Source organism: Diplotaxodon limnothrissa, linkage group LG9, assembly GCF_057381915.1.
Source record: "Diplotaxodon limnothrissa isolate DT_005_m linkage group LG9, D_limnothrissa_male_GT1.1, whole genome shotgun sequence".
NCBI lineage: Eukaryota > Metazoa > Chordata > Actinopteri > Cichliformes > Cichlidae > Diplotaxodon > Diplotaxodon limnothrissa.
In genome coordinates, this window is record NC_140604.1 from 29,241,770 (window position 1) to 29,264,862 (window position 23,093).

The window sequence follows — 23,093 nt, forward strand, 5'->3', positions numbered from 1 at the left end:
CCATTCGATCCCTATACAACCGTTGCAAGAGCTTGGTTCGCATTGCCGGCAATAAGTCGGACTCGTTCCTGGTGGGTGATGGGCTCCGCCAGGGCTGCCCTTTGTCTCCGGTTCTGTTCATAATTTTTATGGACAGGATTTCTAGGCGCAGCCAAGTGGCGGAGGGCTTTCGCTTTGGTGGCCTCAGAATCTCATCTCTGATTTTTGCAGATGATGTGGTTCTGTTGGCTTCATCGGGTGAGGGCCTCCAGCTCGCACTGGAACGGTTCGCAGCTGAGTGTGAAGCAGCGGGAATGAGGATCAGCACCTCCAAATCTGAGGCCATGGTTCTCAGCCGGAAAAGGGTGGAATGCCCACTCCGGGTCGGGGATGAGTTCCTGCCCCAAGTGGAGGAGTTCAAGTATCTCGGGGTCTTGTTCGCGAGTGATGGGAGAAGGGAGCCGGAGATCGACAGACGGATTGGGGCTGCAGTAATGCGGACGCTGCACCGGTCCGTCGTGGTGAAGAGGGAGCTGAGTGTAAAAGCGAAGCTCTCAATTTACCAGTCGATCTACATCCCTACCCTCACCTATGGCCACGAGCTGTGGGTAGTGACCGAAAGAACGAGATCGCGGATACAAGCGGCAGAAATGAGCTTCCTCCGAAGGGTGGCTGGCCTCTCCCTTAGAGATAGGGTGAGAAGTTCGGCCATCCGGGAGGGGCTCAGAGTAGAGCAGCTGCTGCTCCACATCGAAAGGAGCCAGCTGAGGTGGTTCGGGCATCTGACAAGGATGCCCCCTGGGCGCCTCCTGGGTGAGGTGTTCCAGGCATGTCCCACCGGGAGGAGGCCCCGGGGCAGACCCAGGACACGCTGGAGAGATTATATCTCTCGGCTGGCCTGGGAACGCCTTGGTATTCCCCCGGATAAGCTGGAGGAGGTGGCTGGGGAGAGGGAGGTCTGGGCCTCTTTGCTTAGGCTGCTGCCCCCGCGACCCGGCCCTGGACAAAGCGGATGAAGATGGATGGATGGAAGTCATGTAAAGTTAAAATGGACTTTTAGACAGTACTGGAAGTACTGCACATCTAAACAAGCATTGTCTAGGAGAAGTCTCCGGCTCTAAAGTGTTACTGAGTGACTACTGGCAGCTCTTTTTCTTACAACTTAGAAAGAATGTGTCGAGATTACCGGATCACTACAAGTAAAATAAATATAGCCACGCTATTGCATGTAATAATCATTGCTACAAATGACAATACATCATTTTGAAACATTTTTCTGCTGTTGGTAAGGCTTTTAGATTTATTGTAACCACATGTGTTTGTACGCTTAAATGGAGCGCAATATAGACAGAGCTGCAAAAAAAACAACTGACAGACAGAAGTTACTGTTCTCAAATTTGTGTGAAGTCTGAAAATTATTCAGTGTCTGTGTGTGTATGCACACACTTATACACAGATAATGACTGATAGCTTTACAGTCTGTCACCGGTCTTAAAGGAAAGTTTCTGTTTTTCAAGGAGTTGTCATTTGAAAAGTTTCTCAGCCTTTGCTCTCTGTCAGAGATAATGAGTCATTTACATTCCAATCATTTCTTGACGTGAAACATCGGCAGCAGGTGGTGGAGGTTATGAATAAAAGCAGTACCTTCAGTATAAGCGTCTTATTTACATCAGTGCAAATGCATCTGCGTTGTCGCTTTTTAAGAGCTAAGGGTGAGGAGAGTTAGACTCAGAATGTGAGAATAATCATTCTTCTCCTTTTATCTCGCTAATTGCGTCCAATTTAGCATACGTTTAAATGTGATTTACAGTATGTAGGTGTGATGTACATTGTTAAGTCCTTCACGTATTTTTAGAGGCCACGGTGCTGCTGATGTGTTAAAAGTTGTGCCATATGTAAAAGTAATGGAAGTCGGTTTTAGCACCTATTTCAAGTTGACACTGTTGCACATCTGTTGTATTTCTTGTCACAGTTCACTCAGTATGTGCATGTATGATGTGTGAAAATCAGTGCGTCTTTCCCCAGGAGTGTGAGTTTTTTTCCTTTTTTTTTTATACCACAGCCAAACATCTTTTCAGCATTATTTAGTTAATAATGAAACACCTAGGAATGCAAAGTAATATTCAAACGCTAAATACCACTTTATTTAGACTAATGTCTTCTTTTCTAAGTTCACATTAAATGAGAAGTAAACTTTGGGGGGGTTCCGTGTTCCAAACACAACACAGAGTTATATCAAGCGTATGAAAAGTACTGGGTTGGGGGAATGGACACAGTTCTTGAAAAGAAAGCTTTAGAGACATAAAAATGCACGAGTGTTGCCCGTCTCTGTGGTGCAGGCTTTAGTTAGTTTTAAACAAGGTGAAAGTAAAACTTTGGCTGATCCTTTGAAGTTTTCCCTTGTGTGAACACGGCAGCCCTAAACAGAAAAGGGCTCTTAAAAAATAGGTTGCGTGTTAAATTTGAATAGAATAGAAGCAGAGAGAGAGAGAGCATACATTTGCAAATGGTTTGCATCTAATTTAGTGCAACTTGAATAATATTTTAAGAATGGCAAATAATCCCATCATTTGAGTGTTACTTAAAGCTAAAAAGATAAGTGCTCTTTCGCTGCCTTTCCCTTTTAAAGGGTCAAATAGCTTTAACCATAATGCTTTGCTGGCACTGTGGAATGCGCCGCTTGTAATGTTTTCATTGGGAGAAAGTGGTTTCTTTCTAAAAAATTTGGACCTTATTCAAACTTTGTACATTTCTGCAATGATTGAAGTAAATCCATTTATCAAAAAACCTTGGGAATGCTGATGTTGGCGTTCAAAGTACTTTCTTAAAAATAACACATTGTTAATGTTATATAAGTCCCTTTTTGTATAAATGTGTTTTTTGAAAAAAAAAACAAAACACTTGACACGTTTTGAAAGGAAACTTTTCGGGGATAAAAAGAGCGAGTGTGAATTACATTTATTAGAAGTGACAGTGGAAAGATGTCGCGTGTGAGCTGGTTCCTAATGATAGTGTATCTAAATATACAAGCTCCTTAATTATTTTATTTTTCGCACTCATAATGGCACATTTCTTAATTATGGTAATGAGGCGTATGGAAAAAAATTAAAGTTATGGTATATGGTAAAATAAAAATTGACTCAAGAAATCCTGAAGTGACTGTATCCAGGTTACTGATCCATAAGAGACTTTACGAACACACATGTAGTGTTGATCAAGGTTTGAAGAGAATCTTGTTTCACCTTTAGAGGAAATTTTAGAAATATGCACCATTTATTTCAAACAAACTGGATAAATATGCATCTTTCTTTCTATAGCTCTCTTGAGGGCATGTGCTGATGGAGCTGCTAATCACCTTCATAACATCACAGCTGGGGATCGCGACAGGTGAGGCGACCTCGTGTCACATTTGCATTAGTTAATATGTGCTTTCTCTAAAGTGCCTTTGTTTTTGTGCTTACTTGTATGATTTGGAGAATTTTAATTACACAAAGGAATTGTTTAGATATTTTTCTCCAAGTGCTATGTTTTGGGTTCAGCAGCTGTACGTCTGGTTTCTGTGACTTCTGTGTATGACTTTACCCCTGCTCTCCAGCTCAGATGTATCCTGTATGTGTGCCACATGTGTGTTTCTGACAGAGTATTTTAGGAGTGCATTCTGTTGTGGCATTTGTGTGCGCGTGTGCGTGTGAGGCTAATGGAGGACTGCTGTCAGGTCAGAGATGGATCTGGGGATCACTGGGTCCCTGAAGTGTTCAGGCTTTCACATTAACACCCAGCATGTGAGCACGAGCCTGTGTTTTGTAAGGGTGTGAATGGGATGTTGTGTGTGTTTGTCTGTCGACGTGCATTTTCTTTCTCTTCTTTCAATGTAACAAACTTTCAAGTTGTAGACATCTCTTTAATGTCTTTGAGGCCCATTAACTTCCTCACAAGAAAAACTTATATTAGTCCTTAAAAAGAGAAAATACATCAATCTTTTTTTTTTTTTTTAAATTTTCAAGCTAAAATATTATTGCCTGAAAGTATGTAGTTATGCTGGGCATATTGTTTATTTATCTTTATTTACTTTTGTTCGATCAAATATGAGTTAAAGCATGAGCTCATGAATTGTACACTTTTCAGCCACCTTATTAGTTACACGTTATTAGTACCAGTTTGGATTATTTTTTGCTTTCAGAGCTGAATGTTTCATCAGAAATTGAGACTCATGAGACCAGGAGATGTTTTTTCAATGTTCTGTTTATCTTTTTTGGTGAACCCATACAAGTTTTAGCCTCCGTTTCCTGTTCTTAGCTGACAGGAAGCATACCAGGTGAGGTCTTCTGCTGCTGTAGCCCATCTCCTTCATTGTTAGCTGTGTTGTGCATTCATAGAGGGTCTTCTGCATATCTTGTGACAAGTGGTCCCTACTTTAAGTTGATATCTAGGTAACATATTTATATTATTTTTTTTTTCTTTTTCAGACCATTCCAGAGATATGTGCAGTGAAATATGTGTTAATCAGCACTTTCTAAAATACATGTTCAGAATCACTTGACCATATCGACATGTGTTTGGTTGTTTGCGTATTTGCGTTAATGAGTAACTGAACAGGTGTACCTAATGAAGTGGCTGTGTGTAGTGTTGTAAATTTTAGCAATTTTTTCAAAAATAACAGCTTACCTGTATTGTCTGTAACTCTGCAAAACAGACTAAGAACAAGAAAAATATGAGTGAAATAAAAGAAGAGTAAAAGTATAATTGGATTGATTAAAAATGTTAATTTATGGCCAGTGCACTGTTGCATGATCAGGACAAATGTAAGCAGAAAACCAATAAAATGTTATTTTCCAGCCACAGTAATAGCTAAAAAATTATAGTTACAAATGACTGCTGCAAATATGAAACAACAAAACTGCCATTTCAGTTCAGTGTTATAACAAAGTGTTTTGAGTAAGACAGTTTCATCTGATCAATACTATAAACATGGTGAGTTAAGACCTGCATGCTGCAGGTTGACTGCAGTGCATTTTACCATATATTATGACAATGCTCAAACAGCAACTATCATTTCTAATAAGCTAGTAAGACTGTCTTTTGTGTGTTTTTTGCTCTGCTTTAGAAATAAAGCAAGCTATATATATATAGATATATAGATCTATGTTGTGTGTCTGTCACATACGCCATGTGAGTCTTGATGGCAGAAGCATTGCACTTAGTTCTGTGTAGTTGTGTGACACAGCAGATTCATCATCTGACCCCTCAGCTCGAGCTCTGTCAGCAGGCTGTACAGTGGAGCTGTCAGCTATGCCCGCCTTTTAGCCTGAGTGCTCCAAACACCAACAGCATCTGTCCTCAAAAGTTATGCATTACAGTGCTGGGAGGGTGCCGGAAAGGAGGGAAGAAAGGGAGGGGATGCTTATGGGTGTGGAAGTGTAAATCAATCACCAGCAAGTTAAGATGTATTTAACCCAACATTACCATAACTAATGGACTACAGAGAGGGATAGAAAAGGAGGAAGGGATAAAGAAATGCAGGTAATCAATCAAAGCCAAATTTTATGAGAGCATAACGGTGCTGGAACACAGACAAGAGCAGCAACTTTCCCATGAATCAAATAAGATTCAGCAGTGTGAGGTATGAGGGAGATAAATAGGAAGAGAAAAGCAGAAGAAATGTATTGAAAACAAAGAGAAGTTGAAGATAAAGATGTAGTACATACAGTGGGCATGCTCGTCTATAGTAATGTGGGAGTGCACGTTGAGCTTTCCCCAAATTATGTGTAAACACATTACAGAATTTCTTTTCTTTTCTTTTCTTTTTTTAATATTCATTTACATACAGAGCAAATTGCACTCAAAAATAAAAAAAGCTGTTAGTTCAGTGTTATAAACTCTCACTTGGAGATCAGCAGACTCATAAAACGATTAATCCCTTCAAATTCCTGCAAGTAATCCAGAAAAATTGCACTGCTTCACTATGGGGGCACATTCATACTCGTGCCCCCATAGTGAAGAACGATAGGACTAGGACTGCACAGTCGAATTTGAATCTTGATCATAATTTTGTTTTCCTACAATTAAATGAACATTATTAAGTAATATTAAAAAAAATGCCTGCTGAGCCAATTAAAATGCAAAGCAAAAGAAACCCTAAAACTATGCCTGATGATGTGCCTGCATGTGCCAGTCAAAACTGTGCACTGTAACTATGCTGCTTGATGTTTCCTGGATGAGTAACACTACATCATAAGACAAATCCATCCATTCATCAATCCATCCTCTTCCACTTATGCATTTCACAGTCGGGCATACAACAATCATCGATTCCAATGTCTGTAACAGCAGAAGGTAAAGAGCTTTTTTCTCAAAGCAAATACTTCCGATCAACCAAAGATATGTTATCCCCTCACGCAATGATTTACTCTAACTGGAAATACCTCCACTGTACAATATGCAAAACATCACATGGAAGGGAAAAACGGATCTCACAGATGTTGAATACTTTTCTCTGGATTTTTTCTTCACATCCATTATGCAGGTACGAAGTGAAACACTTTCTATTTTGTGAGGGACTTAATAAACGGGAATGTAGAACAAGGTTAATGGGAAAGCTGAGCGATTTTTCTTTTTCTTTATTTTTTAGAGATGCACTGAATTTAGGTGAATTTGGAGGACCAATTTTATTTTGCTGTAGTAAGAATGTAGAACAACATGGATGTGAAAGCAGCAGTCAAATGACAGTCCATTAAAAACAGTTTTGTCACTAAAATCAAGGTAAGGTTGTGAGAAACAGTAGTGATCTCAATATTGATTAAAATAATTGTGAGTATCCTTTTGGCCATAATTAGTGTCTGGTGGGGGGTAAATCTTTGAGTTGCAGAATGGGGTTTTCATGGATTTTCTTGTCCTTCAGTTTGACCATATTTTCTGCTTTGTTTGCCAGTGAAGACAAGAGACATTCGAAATTGAAATTTTCCAGCAATGCGATTTTATTAATGCCTTCTTCAAAATGTGGACGATGTCAAACCATAAAAAGTGAAGTGAGACTTTGCAGGGTTTTTTCCACATATGTGGCTGTGACTATGATTTCCATTAAAGAATAATGAGAATAATGTTTCTGGTCAACCTTCACATTCTTCTGTACTGCCACAAGAGCAGAGTGGGTGGACGGCCTCCTACAGTTAAAAGAAAGGCGCCACGTAATCTTCTGTCAAAACAGGCTTAATGGTAGACATTAGGGATGTAGAGAGGAGGGGGTGCTTCAGGCTAAGGCTCTCTGCCTCTCATGATGAGTCAAACGACAATGATTCTACTCGGTGAGAGAAGGCAAACGGTGCATATTTTTGATTTCTCCATGAAGCATGCATCTATATATTTTTTTTTTTCAATCTTATTTTAAAGTGTTCACTCCAAGCTTATGTAAGACATAGAAACATTCTAATATCATGCATTATTGAGTTTCTATTAGCTAGTTTCCAGCTGAAGTTTATATATTTCTCGAACTCTGTTTTCAAACCTAAATACATTTCTTTCTGATGTGCACGCCCTGAATCATACTATTTAACCAACTGCTAATTTCTTAGAAATTTGGGTCAGCTGTTTGTTCTTTTCTTGGTATTGCATCTCCAATTCTCCTTTTACATATTTAAGTGCAGCATGCTTAGATCTCCTAAATATTCCCGACAGTGTTGTTTATGCATATGTGCTTTTTACTCTGTCCATGTTACGTTTTTAAGTTGTCCTCTATCTTGCTCCACCTTAGGTTGGGATTATACTCTCCAAGTCTCTTAGTCTGTTGGGGCCACTCCTGAGAATGTAAATAATCTTGTTTATTGTAACAACAAGTTGTGGATTACTGCTATGCGCTCAGCCCTGCTCTGCTTAAATCAAAAGAACCTTTTGTATTAGTACCTAGTTGGATCAACTCACCATGGATCACCACGACTTAACAGGGTTTACTACCTAATGTACATTGTTGTTGTCCCGTGATGTAATTAGTATGTAAAACAAACCCTACAACAAAGGTAGATGTCAAGGCAACGCGATACCTGCTGCTATGTCTCTGGTTGAAAAATGGCAATTCTGAATTTTATAAACGAGATGCTCTCATGACTCATCGAGTAACCTTACTGACCAGCCAATTGGTGGCGTGCAGTCTGACAACGTCATATTTTAGTACCTGCTTGGATCACTTGGAACACTGGGCAAGTAGGTACTGAAAAAGTACCTGGTACCAGGTTCTATTACCTAAGGGAAAACCCTGAAAACTATGGCTACTTAAATATATGCATACTATGTATAAGAAATATATATTCATATATATAACAAAACACTGCACTTACTTATAAGGCAGTGCTGTTTAGACAGCTGTAATGAGTTATAATCCCAATTCCCAAAAAGCTAGGACAGTGTGTATAATGTGAATAAAAACAGAATGCAATGATTTGCAAATCTCATACACCTGTATTTTATTCACAGTACAGTGGAAAAAACTCAATGTAAAGCAAAGGCGGAGAAACAGGAAAAAAGGTCATTTTCTACTATGAAGCCATGCTATTGTAATAGATGCAGGTATCTACTGTATGTATGTGGTCATGTGTTTGGTTGTTTGCGTATTTGCGTATTCTGAAAGTTTTTTCAGGCAAGAATTTGCCTCAAAAAACACGTCATCTAGTATATGTTGCTATATGTACCTTTCAGCATTGATGGTGGCAATTTCATAGGCAGTAATGCACCCAGATACCATCAGAGATGCATGCTTTTTTAACTGAGGACTGATATTGTAAAAAACCTGGTCCCTCTCCTCTTTCATCTGGTGGATGCAGTTTTCCAAAAGAAAGAAAACTAATTTTTATTAATCTGATCACAGAACAGTTTCTGCTTTGCCTCAGTCCATTTTACATGGGCTACACTTGTAGATGTCATGGCAAACAGTGATTCACAGACAATGACTTCTGAGCCCATGCAGTTATTTCCAGGACATAACTATGCCTGTTTTTTTTATATTATTATCCTATTGATTATTGGTCTTGTCCACTGCACAGAGATTTCTCCAGATTCTTTTAATTCTGTACTGTAGATGAAATATTCACTTCACAATTTTACAGTGACCAACAATTTTTATTTTTTCCTGCGATTTTTCTTTCTAAGAAGCTCTGCCTCTCTACTGGGTATAAAAAGAGCATTTTAATGTTACTCACCTGTTGCCAATTAATCTAATTAGATGCTAAATGTTCAAAGTGTCCCTCCAGCCGTTTCTTTTTAGTACCACTTACTTTTCCAGCCTTCCACAGATGTGCTGCAGCCATCAAATTCAAAATGAGATAATATTTTTCCCTCCAGTTTAGAATTGGGATTGTGCAATTAAAATATCGATCACAATAATTATAATATTTGAGGCTTTAGTTATATCATCCTGCATTATGATATTGTGTACTATAATATTGTTAATGATATTGTTAATTGTCTTTGGGCACTAACACTAACTATTAAGCATCTGACTTCATATAAATAAACTTCATGGGTATTCATGGGTTTTTTGCCTTTCCATCAGGTCTGACACTGATGGTTGGATTTTCTTGCATAATAATAAATAATAAATAAATAAATTGCCTCTTTCAAATAAATTGACTTTGTTTATAATGTCTGCATCAAATCTAACACTGTGAGACAGGATGATGCCAAGAGCTGGATGAACAGCTTGAGGAGTATGGCTAAATGTGGATGGAGGTAATTGAACACAAGCAGTTTATAACATTTGCAGCTAGTGGTGTATGTGATGTTAATAAAATATGAGAACATATGCTTGTGTTATTGTGTCTCTGTTTGACTAGTCTGTATGTAAAAGTGAATTTTATAGCGTAGTTATATCACCATATCAAGGTCTATTCATTTTGGTTTGTTGAAGATAATGCTGTCCGCCTCAGCAAATGAAGTTGTCAAAAGCAGAAGTACTTTTTTATAAGCCTGAGTGTTGGATAGATATCTTTGACAGCCTTTCATTTTATTTCTCTCATTTTCATATATTCTACATTCCACTGACGCCTCACGATTTTTATTCTTTATGTGTGCCTGACAGGAAAGTACCTGCATGTGTGATGTAGACAAAACCACATGTTGGTTGAATTCTAATACAGATGTGATCAGAAAGGATTTAAAAGACAAATATGTTGATATTATATAGTCCCTTTACTGTTTTTTTTAATGTAGGTTGTATTCATACATTTGGAAACTGTTTAGTTGAGTTTCAGGTATTCTTTGACCAAATCAGGGTCAAATACCAGCAATTTATTTAGCAGGACTACGTATAACTCGTAACGCAAAACTGGCTCTGTCTTCACCTGCGATTCTGCTACACTCCTGATGGAGTTTGTCTATTACAGACTGATTGAAAATCCTCCCCAGTGTTTATTGCTCTGTGTTGGAAATTGACATGCTGAGTCGAGTTGATGAGCACAGGGAACTGGGCTTTGCCTTTTAATATGAGAGCTTTGCACTTCTGTTTCTACATAATGCGGTGTGCTACATTTTGTTAAGTTTATTGTATTAGAATTGTAGCAATTAAGGATAATTAAAATTACAACTGTCCTTTTTTATACTACAGCTAGTAGCCCTAAGAGTAATACAGAGAGTTAATAAACCTAGAAGATGTGGTTTGGGTATGACAGGTATGTGGTTATTAGAAGCCTGCAGATATTTAACTTATTAACTTTGGGATCAGACACAATTGAATCACATAAAGAAATCTAATTTTTCAGATGTACACATGTATGCTTTCAGCATCATGCCACGTCGAGACAGGAGGGTTTGCGGTGTGTCGATATAGACATGCGTAGACGTGTTAGACACACACGTATACCAACATGCAAGTAAGATCACACTCGCGTGCTTTGAGGTTTTGATAATTAGAATCTTTGCTGCAGTGGGATAATAAGAACTCTATTAACACTGATTGATTTTTTTAAGGCCTGTGCTTGCATAACTACCCATTATGAAACCAGATAGTTATCGACCACATAAAGATGAATTATGCAACTGGTCTTTACTAACTAATAATTTATATCTTCACATTAACCCATCTTTGTTTATGCACTTAGGTATATACACAAAAAACTAGTTAATAATAATAATAATAATAATAATAATAATGAGTTCATGATGATTTAAACTTTGTGACATGGTGCATTATCCTGCCGGAAGCAGCCAATCAAATATGTGGTCATAAAGGGATGAACGTAGTCAGCATCAGTACTATTGTAGGTAGTATAATGTATTTATAGGTAGGTTGTGGTATTTAAAAGATGCTCAGCTATATTCAGTTGATATTAGGAGGCCCAACTGTGCCAAGAAAATTTTCCACCATGCCATTATACCACCAGCACCCTGAGCCTTTGGTACAAGGCAGGATGGATCCATGCTTTATGTTGTTCACATCAAATTCTGACCCAGCAATCCAAATGTTGCAACAGAGACAGTCTCATCAGATCAGGCAACATTTTTATGATCTTCTATTTTCCAGTTTCCAATTTTGAGCTCATGCAAACTGTAAGGTGCCCCTCCTGCTAGCTTTTAGCTGACAGGCGTGGCACCTGGTGTGGTCTTCTGCTGCTATCACCCATCTACTTCAAGGTTTAACATGTGTTCAGAGATGCTCTTCTGTATACCTTGCCTTTCCTAGGTTGTTGCTTTTCTGTCGCCACAAGGCAGTGCATCTTAACAAATATTATAAGATATTATATCATATCATAGTAAAAATAGCCTTTTAGCAGTCTGGTTAAGGTAATTAAAACAATACAAAAAACCTGTTGTCATATTTAAAAGCACCGTGCCTATATCGTCCACTATCTGTCCCTCCTATCTTCTAAGCAAAGAGTCATTTTTGAGGTTCCATTTTAACACTTGACCAAAAAATGTCATGTGATTTGTTGTCAAATGTTTTTTTGTCATGTGTCCACATTTGTATGCAAGTGTGTGTGTGTAAGAGAGTGTACTGATCACATCAGCTATTGTGAGTCTATCTAGTGCTATGCATGTCATACCGCTTTGGTTTTGGTTGTTTATGTATACGGCATGTAATGATGTCATCCAAAGCAATTCCTCCACCTCTTCATCATCTCTTCTACTCTGATTGGGAGATGCGATAGATGAGAGGAGTAATCAGAGCCACATCTCCTCAAGTGATGAAAAGGACCTGAAAAAGGGAGAAGAGTGTTTATCATGTTGTGATTCACGAGAGGGTGAAAGCTACAAGAAAATAAAATAACATATACAACATTTGGTTGTAATTAAGTGGTCATATGGAAGCAGTGAGACCCAATTTGAAGAAAACAAAGACAGAAAAAGAAAGGTGGAAAATATAGCACATCTATCCAAAAAGAAGGTGTTTCTTCTGTCCTTAGATGTTGATTCTAAGGACAGTGTTTAGATTGAAGAGTCGCTTTAATTATGCGGAAAAGTTAGAACTGCAGTGCAAAAGTGTGAGATGATTTGAAGAGACCGTGAAGAGAAGAGCATTATGTGAGAACTTGTTCATGATAAAAAAAAAAACAGGCAGACGATGCAGAGAGAGAGGGACGCACAAGCTGCCTGACAGACAAAGAGATACACACAAACACAGGCAAAGGTCACACAGCCAGTCCTGCCACTCGGTGCTCAGACAAACTGGTGGTAAAATGCTCTATTTCCCATCCAAATTAAAGTGTCAGTTAACATTAATGTGGAAGTGAAGACTGTCAGGCGCACAACATGCAGACACACAAACACGCAAACAGCATTTACCCTCATGTGCACAGACACAAATACAGAATTTAGAATCTTGGCTGGTCAATTACTCTCCGCCGATGGTGTCATGCACACAGGTCACAAAGGAATGTGCGTGTGGTTGTGTGTGCATGTGTGTGTATGCGTTTGTGTAAAGCTCTGATCAGACCCAGTGTCACAGCTCATTCCATCTGTCACATGAAGGTTATTTCTGAATGAAGATGCAATTGTGGCGTTCTGTATAATAAGAAGGAGGCGAAATAGCCTTTGGTTGTGTGTACCTGCATATTTGCTGCTATTTATGCATATTTTGTGTGTTTATCTCAAGATGAAAAATTTGTTCCTTGATCATATTTTTTTTTGTCTTATTCAGTTGGAATTGTGCTTGTTTGTCTTTAAACCTGTGTGTGTGTGTGTGTGTGTGTGCGTGTGCGCACATGTATGTGGCAGCAGATTGCAAACATTTCCTGTGTTTGTCTTCCTGTATCTTGTTGGTGTAAATGGGAATCCTGAGGAGGGAGGGAATAATCCTTATGTATCTCTTTCTTCAACCAACTGGAACATCGCTCTCGCCTCTTGCTAGAGGAGCACATGCACACAAACAAACACAAACACGCTACCCAACCAACCATGAAATCGTAATGTCAGACCTGTTAATGCCTCTAGATAGCAGCCACTGCATCCCTGCGTGGTTTTGCCCGATACACATAAACACACACATACACACAAATGAATAAACAGAGAGCTATCTGTTACTCTCCGGCAGGAATCTTCTATTCAGCAGTGGCTGGTTGTTAATTCCTACACTCTGGGGATTGCAGGTTGCCTCAGAAAACAGTTCAATTCATATGAATGAAATACATATAAAAGTTTACTTTGAGCACGCTCGTATTTCCCCAAAACTCCTGACCAGTTTTATTTGCACTAATCATTTTAATTGCATGCATCAACATGCTATTTCTGCATCCTGTTAGTTCAGAGTTATTGTGCCTGTTTGTGCATTTGTGACATGTATCCACATTTATAAGCGGCTATATAGAAAGTGCTCTTCTTTAACCAAACCATAAACTTTCAAGAATAAAATTGGCAAAAGTAGCTCAGGTTTATTTTCATTCTTTTTACATTTGTTTCATGCATAATAAATGCATAATAATAAGCTGTCAGCATTAATACAAGTTGGAAGTCGAGGTGATTATTCTTCAAGCTTAATTGAAAAATTTTAAAACGAAGCTTAACTTATGGTTCAATTCATTCATTCAGTGCTTTTTTTGTTGATACTTTCCTTTAAAGATAGAAACTCAACTAGACTTAAATGATTTACAAGGGAAGTTTAGTTGAAAGCAACTATCGTGCAATTTATTTGTGTGCTCTGTCAGATTCCTATCATTAGTCCACATACCTTTCTAAAACATAACTGATGTCAGTTCAGAGCAACATAGTCTTTACTTGATCCTATGCGTCAAAACATCCAATTACACTGTGACCTCTGTTTATTAAAACTGATGCACAGTTCTAATGGAGAATCTACTCATCCCGTGTGCTGGAATATTTCAAGATCTGAACACCATGTACATGATGCTCTGTTTGCTTGCGCGTGTGAGAAGGACACCAACTCAGTGATCTGTTTATTAGATGTGACTAATGAGTAATTTGCATCCAATCTGTTGTTGATGCGTTTGCATTTATGCACCTAACTATCACAGTATCAACATGAACTTTTGCTTCTGTATTCTGCCACGTTTGTTTGGGTGTACTTTCCCATCAATCTATGTATATCTTCTGTCAGCCGTGTGTGTGTGTGACAGGGCCAGGCTCGGTGCCACAGAGATTCACCCTGTCAGTTTCCATGTCTCTTCGTCTGTCCCGGCGGCGTCACTCTTCTCCCTCGCTGCACAGATCAAAGAGCTAACACATGCCCCAGTGTCCTTTCTCTTTTCCATCTCTAACTCTCACTTCTTGGCTCTGTCATTCTTGCAATCTTAACCCGCTGTCTTTTTCACTAACCCCCATCTTTCTGTCCTTATATCCAGCTTTCTCCCCGACTATATCAGTGGGGATTTTGATTCCATTACAGCAGAGGTCAAAGCTTTCTATGCAGACAAGGTAAGTGGAACAAAACTTGCACGCACTCTTATACCTACAGGTGTTCATACAGAAGAAGTAGGATTGTAGGGAGAGTCCATAACACATGTTGTAGCATCTGGATGTACAAAGAAAAAAAGGTAGTTGCTTAGAAATTATAGTGGATTAGTCCAAGAAACAAAGGGTAGCCTAGTTCAACATCTGGAGCAGCTGGTTTGTCTAAAAAGCCTAGTACGGTAATTTGTATATGGTAAATGTTAAATGCATTTTTCTTCTTACTGACCACTCAAATCACCACACCCAGCCATTAACACACAGGGAGACATTCAGCAGTTTATTCTGTATTTTAAGCATTGTATCTGTCACTTCTGAAAAGAGGCTTGTAGAAGTGAAGATAGAAAGAAATTTATCACTCTGTGAAAAAAACTAATGTTCTTAAGAGTAAGAAAAAGAGAAACAAAATCATTTTTCAAGAGTAATGCAAAATTACATAGGCTGTGAAGATGCTCAGCTTAACTACATGATAGTAATCTATTCAGAGAATCTTGAGATCATGCAGGAGATGAGGTCACTGAATGGCTGCGCTTTTGGGCCTGGCATTAGATGTGACAGACGTGATTCTGTAGTGAAAATATCCGATAGGGTTCAGGAACAGCTTCAAAGCCAATTTTCACTGAACACAGTTCGTGCCTGCATCAGATAAACTGAGGCAAAGTGGAAAACCATCCTGTCACCTGGCAAGTCAAAATTTAGAATTCTGCTTGTGCCCCCTGGGCTAAAGAGAGGATCAACCTCCTGGCTTAGTGCACAGCTGAAAGTCTACTCTCTGTGATGATATAGGTGTGCACGACACAGGTGACCTATATTTGAAGGAAAATGTAATCATTTCTATGAGCACTTGCCTCTTAGCATTTATAAATACAAATTTATCTTTGGGTTGAATCTCACACACTCGCATTTACTAAATATTTTCGGAGTCATACATCACATCCCACACAAATGTTTTCAAAATTAACCAGTAGGTGTTCCACACCTCTTGCCCAGTCTCAGTAGCGATAGTCTCCAGTCCCTTCACGACCCTGAATTTGATAACGTTTGGGTCACACAAGCTTGGAGAATGATTTCAGCAATGTCCTGTCTCATGGGAAAAATGTGTATTCCCTGAATGCTTGGAAAGTGACTCTTGGAGATTGTCGACTGTTGCTAGTTGAAATCAGTTGCAAATAGGGTGCTTGTATTTGTTTGGGTCGCTAGCACAATGCCACGGTTAGCCGTAGTCTGCATGGAAAATGCCAACTTGTCTGCAAATACTTAAAAACTTAGCACTGAGCAATAGTGAAACTCGAAGAAATGCAACACAAACGTGAAATAGAGCCCGTTTGCCTTCAGAGTAAATATTAGATCTTTTGAAACATGTTGGTTTCAGCAGTAAGAAAAACAATCTAAACTACCAGTTTTCAGTCTTCACTGTTTCACAACCACCTAGCAAATAGTTGCCAAATGTTTGCAGACACATTGGCATCTTTCCAACAGGCTACAGCTGTGCAGGTTTTTAGTGCAGCACCGTACACCTCTTTGTTATTAATTCCACGTAGTGACAGCAAACAACTTACTCACCATCCAGTCAGGTAATATACATTTTTCCCTAGCAACCGGTGGTTACCAGGGTCACTGACTGGCCTTTGAGCCTGGATGTGTGGGGCTTATCAAGTGATTTCACTGCAACTACCAGCAACCACTCACAACCATTCAGGGGAACACTCAAGTAACCGGTGATTGCAAGGCAGCCAATCAGTCCTAACTGAGGCCTTAACAGTTAAGAGGATGGATTCTTAGATGGAGGAGCATCTTCTTCACTTTTTCAAATTAATCATTGCTAAAAATCAACACTATATTTTAAAAAGTCTTCATTAATCAGTGATCATGAAATATTATAATACTAATGATAAAAAAATCCATACAAAACTACTAGAAACGGGATAAATGCACAAAAATAACATTTGAAAAGGGTTAGCTACACATAAAGATTAAACTTTGGATGAGGATATTGGAAATGGACAAAGCAATCTGCATTTTTTGTAGGTGACTAAGTTTGCAGATTTAACATAACACGGTCCAGGTACAAGAAAGTGCTTCTCCAGAGTCCCCCTTTGACATTCTTCGTTGTAGCCTTTACTCCCTGTGTACCTCACTGTGCAAGAAATTTGTACATGTAGGCATATTTAGATTCAACTATTCAAGGTCATAAAAATAAAATGCAAATGATTTCATGAAGGGGACTTTCCATTATTTATAGCAAGCAAAATGTCAACCCACAAGCGCTGTTCAATAAATAATTAATACAGGGCAAGTCAGACATGCATACACACACCCACACCTTAGAGAAAACAAAATACAGTGCCTGTGCGATCTTTGTGCTGTGTCACTTTGATCAGATGCTACTGATGCACACTGTTTACAGTTTGAAATGCAGATTCGGTATCATCACACGTACACACAACACACACATGATTAGGCACCCATCACAGATTATTTGATGTCTTCAGCTGTTTCTCTCTCCTTTTTTCTCTTCTCACGATTCCCCCGGCTCTCTCTGTAGCTATCTGTAATATTAGACCCTTTTCACAAAAATCACACAGGTTGTCTGGAAAAAAAAGAGAGAAATGCCTTTTTTTGAGGGGGGTGAGAGAAAAACAGTCTGTTATGGTAATGCCTTTGAAGCAGAAATATGGGAAAATGCGAGCTGTTCCTTCAGAGATTTCTGGCAAACGGTGAATAATTCTGCATAAATGGGAGGGAGAAAACAGAAAAGCATCAGCAAGGGAGGGAGGGAGAGATGGGGGGTGGAGGGTTGGTGGAAGAGGAGGGGAGGAGAGGGAGGATGGATGGGATCAAACAGAGCACAGCGAACAAGTTTGATATGACTGCGCGTGTGTGTGTGTGTGTGTGTGTGTGTGTGTGTGTGTGTGTGTGTGTGTGTGTGTGTGTGTGTGTGTGTGTGTGTGTGCGCGCGTGTGTGTGTGTCAGTGAAGTAGCAAAGTCGCTGTGTTTTGGAGGAAAGTGACACTGTGGAGAGAGAGAAAGAGACAGAAGGAAAGTAAGCCGGAGCATGGTTGTTGTAGTTTAGGGCCACTGACTGGAACCTCTACATTATTCAGCAACACAAGCCAAAGACAGCCAGACAACAGTAAAACACTGATTTATACCTCTCTCCATCTCCCTATCGCTTTCAGTTTTTCTGTTATCCCCCTATCCCTTATCTTAGGTATTTGTTACACTATCTATGTTTATGTACATCTGTTGGATTGTGTTTTGTTGCCTGCTTGTTTTTTTGTGATTTGTTTTTAATATATTGATATTTGTGCGTGTGTAGGGGTGCAAGCTGATAGAAACAGCTGACCAGGATCTTACGGACTACACCAAATGTCTTGCAATCATGGTGGAGGAGATTCAGAAGCGACAGCTACAGGTAAATGCCACACAGCTCATATATGGTTCTGACTTACTTCTGATATTTATGGTTTATATTTTAAAGGAATTCTTTGACATTTTGGAAAACACTTTCTTCTGAATTTATCAAAATGACTGTTAAACTCCAGTCCTATAAGACAGCATAAAGTCCTGGATGCAGGTGGCAAAAGCTTATCCAAATATCCCTAATGCCAAGGTCAAAGTCCATGTTGGGCAGATGTATTGGGCAGTATTACGGACATAAAATCCTAATCTGTTGTTTGCACTGATCAGATTAGCAAACTATAGTATTATTTGGTGATTATTTGGCGATAATTGGGCTTGATAGGTACCCCTGTGCTAAAAATGTTCATATGAGCATAATGCATATGCTTTAGTCCATATTGCTTTATTAAAGTCACATTTCATCTACATATCACTTTCAGAAACAATTGTTTTTTTTATTTCATTTCACTAACAGTTTTTATGACATTAACTGGCTGCAGATGTAGCACCGGGTAAAAGAAATAAGCAAGGCTCACGTCTCCCTCAGTTTTGTGCCCTTAAGTAAGGCATTCAGTCTTCAGGTACTTAAGATCAGGTGCTCAGAGGTCAGTAGTGTTTTACTGTCGGTTTTCTTGTGGCAAATCCCTGTAGTGAATGCGTGTGGGTGTATGGATATGAAACAATCTCTTTGCCTGAAAAGACCATCCATGCTCACTCAACGTCCCCCGAAGAAATAGCTGCTGAAAAATATCATTGGAATAGCATTACACCTACACAGAAAATGCAAAGTGAGATTTGGCTGTCTTAAAATATGAAATACTTCACTTTTGTTGTGATCTTTTTCAAAGTGTAAAAACATTTCCCAACAAGCTGATATGCACTACTCTGAAATGAGCTAAACAGGCTGCTCAGCACCTCATGCCCAGTTTGCTGCTGCAGAGCCAGACACGCAGACAATAACACGATCCAGAGATTCATTCAGTTTCCAGCCTGACTCCCAAAATGCCAACAGAATGTCCATAATGTTAGTAATTTAGTAAACAGCACAGTTTTTAATTTAAAAATGCTAATAGTGATGATTGTTAAGACGAGCACTGTCCTAGAACATTATCTTTTGACGCTGCCTTCCTCTTGACCTTTCTCTGTTTCTTTTTGTCCTTTTAGTAGAATTTTTAACAGCATAATAAGTGTTGCTCCAATCACACACTAGCGCCCCAATCACTTCACATTGCTAAGCTACAGAAACCCATTCATCTCATATTCACATGTTGCCACATTTTTACTCTGTTGCTCACTGCCAGGCTTTAAGAGGAGCTATACTTTTGTCCTTCCTTTCCGTGGGCTCTTTTTTTTCTCCCCCAGCTAATATGTAATCTGCCTTTGAACCGGCACACACTGTTTGTCCGTCTGTTTGCCTGCAAGAGATAGGAGCCTGGCAATCAGTTTTTGGCTCTCTGTAAGAGTTGCTGGTGATGACTTTTTCTGTTTGTTTCCCAAGGCTTTTCCATCTTTCTTTACCCACTATAACTCTTACTTGACCTTTTGTTCTTTTCAGCACTTAGAATAGGCATGGGTTATATAAAATACTTTTTTTATGATAGTTTTATACGTATTCTTTTGTTTTCAGATTCACTGATTTTCATTTAATGAATTATAAATGTAGATGAAGTAATAACATATGCAGATTACTGGGCATTGTGATGTTTGGGCTTTGAAGAGTCGCCCTATCAGCCCCCGTATGTTTTTCCTCCATACAGCTTAGCACTCAATTGATCTCATATTGTGTTGGTTGAAATCCTCCCTAAAAAAATGTTACCATGGGATTATGCTGGGTAGATTAGTGTTTGTTTACATACATATATATATATTTATATATGTGTAGTTATGTTTGTGTGTTAGTGCTTTGAAAAGTGTGTATCTCTGTGAATGTGTTTGTGGGCAGCTAGTTCTTCTGTGTGTGAATTCAATTGCTGTTTACATGTGTTTTCCTCTCTAAGAAGCGCACATGTGTATGTGTGTCCCCAAGTCTGATAGGTCTGCTGGTCTGTTTATCCTCTCACAGCTCTGTTTAGTTAGCTCATTTCTTCTCAATCCCCTATTTCTACTTTCTTTAGTCTTTCTTTGGTTGTTATCCTTAATAAATGGAAGTGGGGGTTTTTTTGTGTTTGTTTCTTTTTTTGCTTACTCCTCGTCTCCTAGCCAACCAGTAAAGAGAAGTGACCAAATGTATAAAATCAGCTTGTGAAGTTTTCTTCATTGAGCCATGAGAGTTTCCTTGCTCCGCTTACTGGTTTGTTTTTAGTAAACAAACATGAAATATGAACAAATAAAAATTCATACAGTTGTGTAGTCTTTGATATGCGTAGCTGCCACAACAGAAGTGATGATGGAAAGCGAAGATTGAGCAAGCCGGTGTGTCATTGGACGTTGAAACACAATACAGTGTTTTGTTTTGTTTCTTTCATCCTCTTCTCATTGTTCTGCATTCTTTTTTCAGTATTTGTTATTTTTTTAAGATTCCGTGTCCTGTATTTTTGTCACAGTGTCAAGAATTTAGAACTAAGCTATAATACGGGTATGGAGGACATCACAGATGAATTTGGGGCTTTACTGTTGCAGGTAAGAGGTCACACTTAAATAAGAAAATACATAAGTGTTCTGTGGATTTATTATTGAATAATAATTTGCACTAAAAGTGACAGGTGGTAATGACAGATTGTCTCACATCTCCAAATCCCCTTACTTTGTCCTGCAGACCTCCACTGTTGTTCAAAAACACACGTGCTCTTTGGCCACCTTGTCAGATACACCTAATTACACATTGCAGAAACTCTATGCATTTAGGTAAAGACTGAAGTTGCTGAAGTTGAAACCGAGCATCAGAATGGGGAGGAAACAGGCTGGTCTGCGTATTTCATAGAAACTGCTGATCTACTGGGATTTTGCAGAGAATAGGGTGAAAGAGAGAAAATATCCAGTGAGCAGCAGTTCTCTGAGTGAAAATGCCTTATTGATGCCAGAGGTCAGAGGAGAATATCCAGACTGCTAGAAGTTGATATTAAGGCAACAGTAACTCAAATAACCACTTTCTAAAAGATATGCAGAAGCACATCTACGAATGCAAAACACATCTAACTTTGAAGGAAATCAGCTACAACACCAGGTACCATTCTAAAACCCTGAATTAAGGCAGTTCTACAGGCAAAAGCGGGCCTAACCCGGTACTACCATGGTATACCTTGGTCATTGAGTGTAGATGATCCACTCTGACACACAGGTTGACACGGGCATAGTGCTATAAAACATTAAATGTGTAGGCTATTGGTATGTAGATAAAAACAGCCCTTTTTTGACTCTGGTTTGAGTAACGGTTGCTAAAAGCTAACTTGCTCAGCAGTTTCATTCTTGCGATATGTTAACACAAAGAAAAATCACAGAGTAACAATATCTGTATCATGTTAAGAGTGGAGTTTGTTTACCAAGTGTTGTTAACAGTTAGGTGATGTCTCTGCATGTGGGGGCGTCTGCCAGATGTTGAAATAACCTCAATCTCAGCACTTTGTTTTGTTTTAACTGCAACTCCTGAGGGAGAAAGTCAGTTATGACATATTTGGTTTGGCAATTTGTGCTCCTGTTATGAACTAAAGCACAAGTTATGGCTTAGTTCCTTTAAGTGATGAAGAACATTGAATACACTGAAGTAATAGTGCACTGTTGTCAAGTAAACAAGGTAATAAAAAAGGCCTTTTTGGCTGACAAAGGCACACTGCAGTAGTTTTCTGCAGTGTAATTACAAATGGGCCCTGTTGGAGCAAAAAACAGTTTGAGAAAAAACACCTCTGCACATAGCACATGAAAAAACTCTTAATGCACCAAAGAAACACATGACAAGCAACAGGGATGGGTAAAGGGTGAGAGACAGCCAGTGTAGACAGTGCATCCACCCCTGCAGCATAAGCGCTGGTCTCCTTGATCTATCGGAGGGGAATAAGCGTAGAAGGCGTTTGGAGGGGGAGGGGGGATGAGTGTATATATGTTTGTGTGTGTGTGTGTGTGTATGTATGTATCCATCTTGAGCTTTATTGTGAAAGGTTTATGTGGAAAATAAACAAGCGGACAAGCGATGGTTTTACCATCATTGTTGCTAACGACAAGGCATAAAAACAGGCGCTTTTCCATCCGTAGTGTGGTTATATTAAATATAAGAGAAAGAGTGAACTTCAAGAAATTAATATAGCCACTACAGTGACCATCAAAACAATGAAAAAATATTGCCGTAAACAGTTTATTTTGCGACACCACAAAACAAACGATAGCGTAAAATGAAACGATAGACGTTTTTATATCGTCATCCGATATGTCGTTATATCGAACAGCCCTACACGCACATATAAAAAATAAGCCTACAGTATTTACACAAATGCACATTTTTAGTAGCTGTGCTTCTGTACGCTACCACAGTGGATTTGACAAAAAAAAAACCCCAAAGATGTCATTGAAGTTATGACTCTCGGCTTTAATTTTATACATACTACCCCAATTTTAAAGACGTATGTTCTGCTTGGCCTTTACTGCAGCTACCTTCATTTGTTACTTGTTTGTGTGTCTTTGTTGCATTCAGTTGTGTATTTTATAATTGAAAAGCATGCTGCATTGGGTGGAACATTTATCAGATCTTCAATGGCCAAGTCAGTCAATTTAGTTTCTTTTCTTTGAGCAACTCTTGGGTTGCTTTTGCAGTATGCTTTGGGTCATTATCCATCTGATCAGAGATTTCTATCAAAAGTCTGCTAGTTCTATCAATAGTTGTGTCATCAGGAAAAATAAGTGAC

The 23,093-nt window shown here is 38.9% G+C and overlaps 1 protein-coding gene across 1 annotated transcript in view; it reads left to right on the plus strand.

Moving 5' to 3' along the window:
* Window positions 1-23,093, plus strand: part of tpk1 (thiamin pyrophosphokinase 1) — a 121,208-nt gene that overhangs the window by 43,706 nt on the left and 54,409 nt on the right. The window contains exons 4-6 of the mRNA XM_085362985.1: window positions 3,297-3,366; window positions 14,754-14,826; window positions 18,179-18,274. Of these exons, the coding sequence (XP_085219111.1) occupies window positions 3,297-3,366; window positions 14,754-14,826; window positions 18,179-18,274 (239 nt within the window). The remainder of the gene's footprint in view (window positions 1-3,296; window positions 3,367-14,753; window positions 14,827-18,178; window positions 18,275-23,093) is intronic.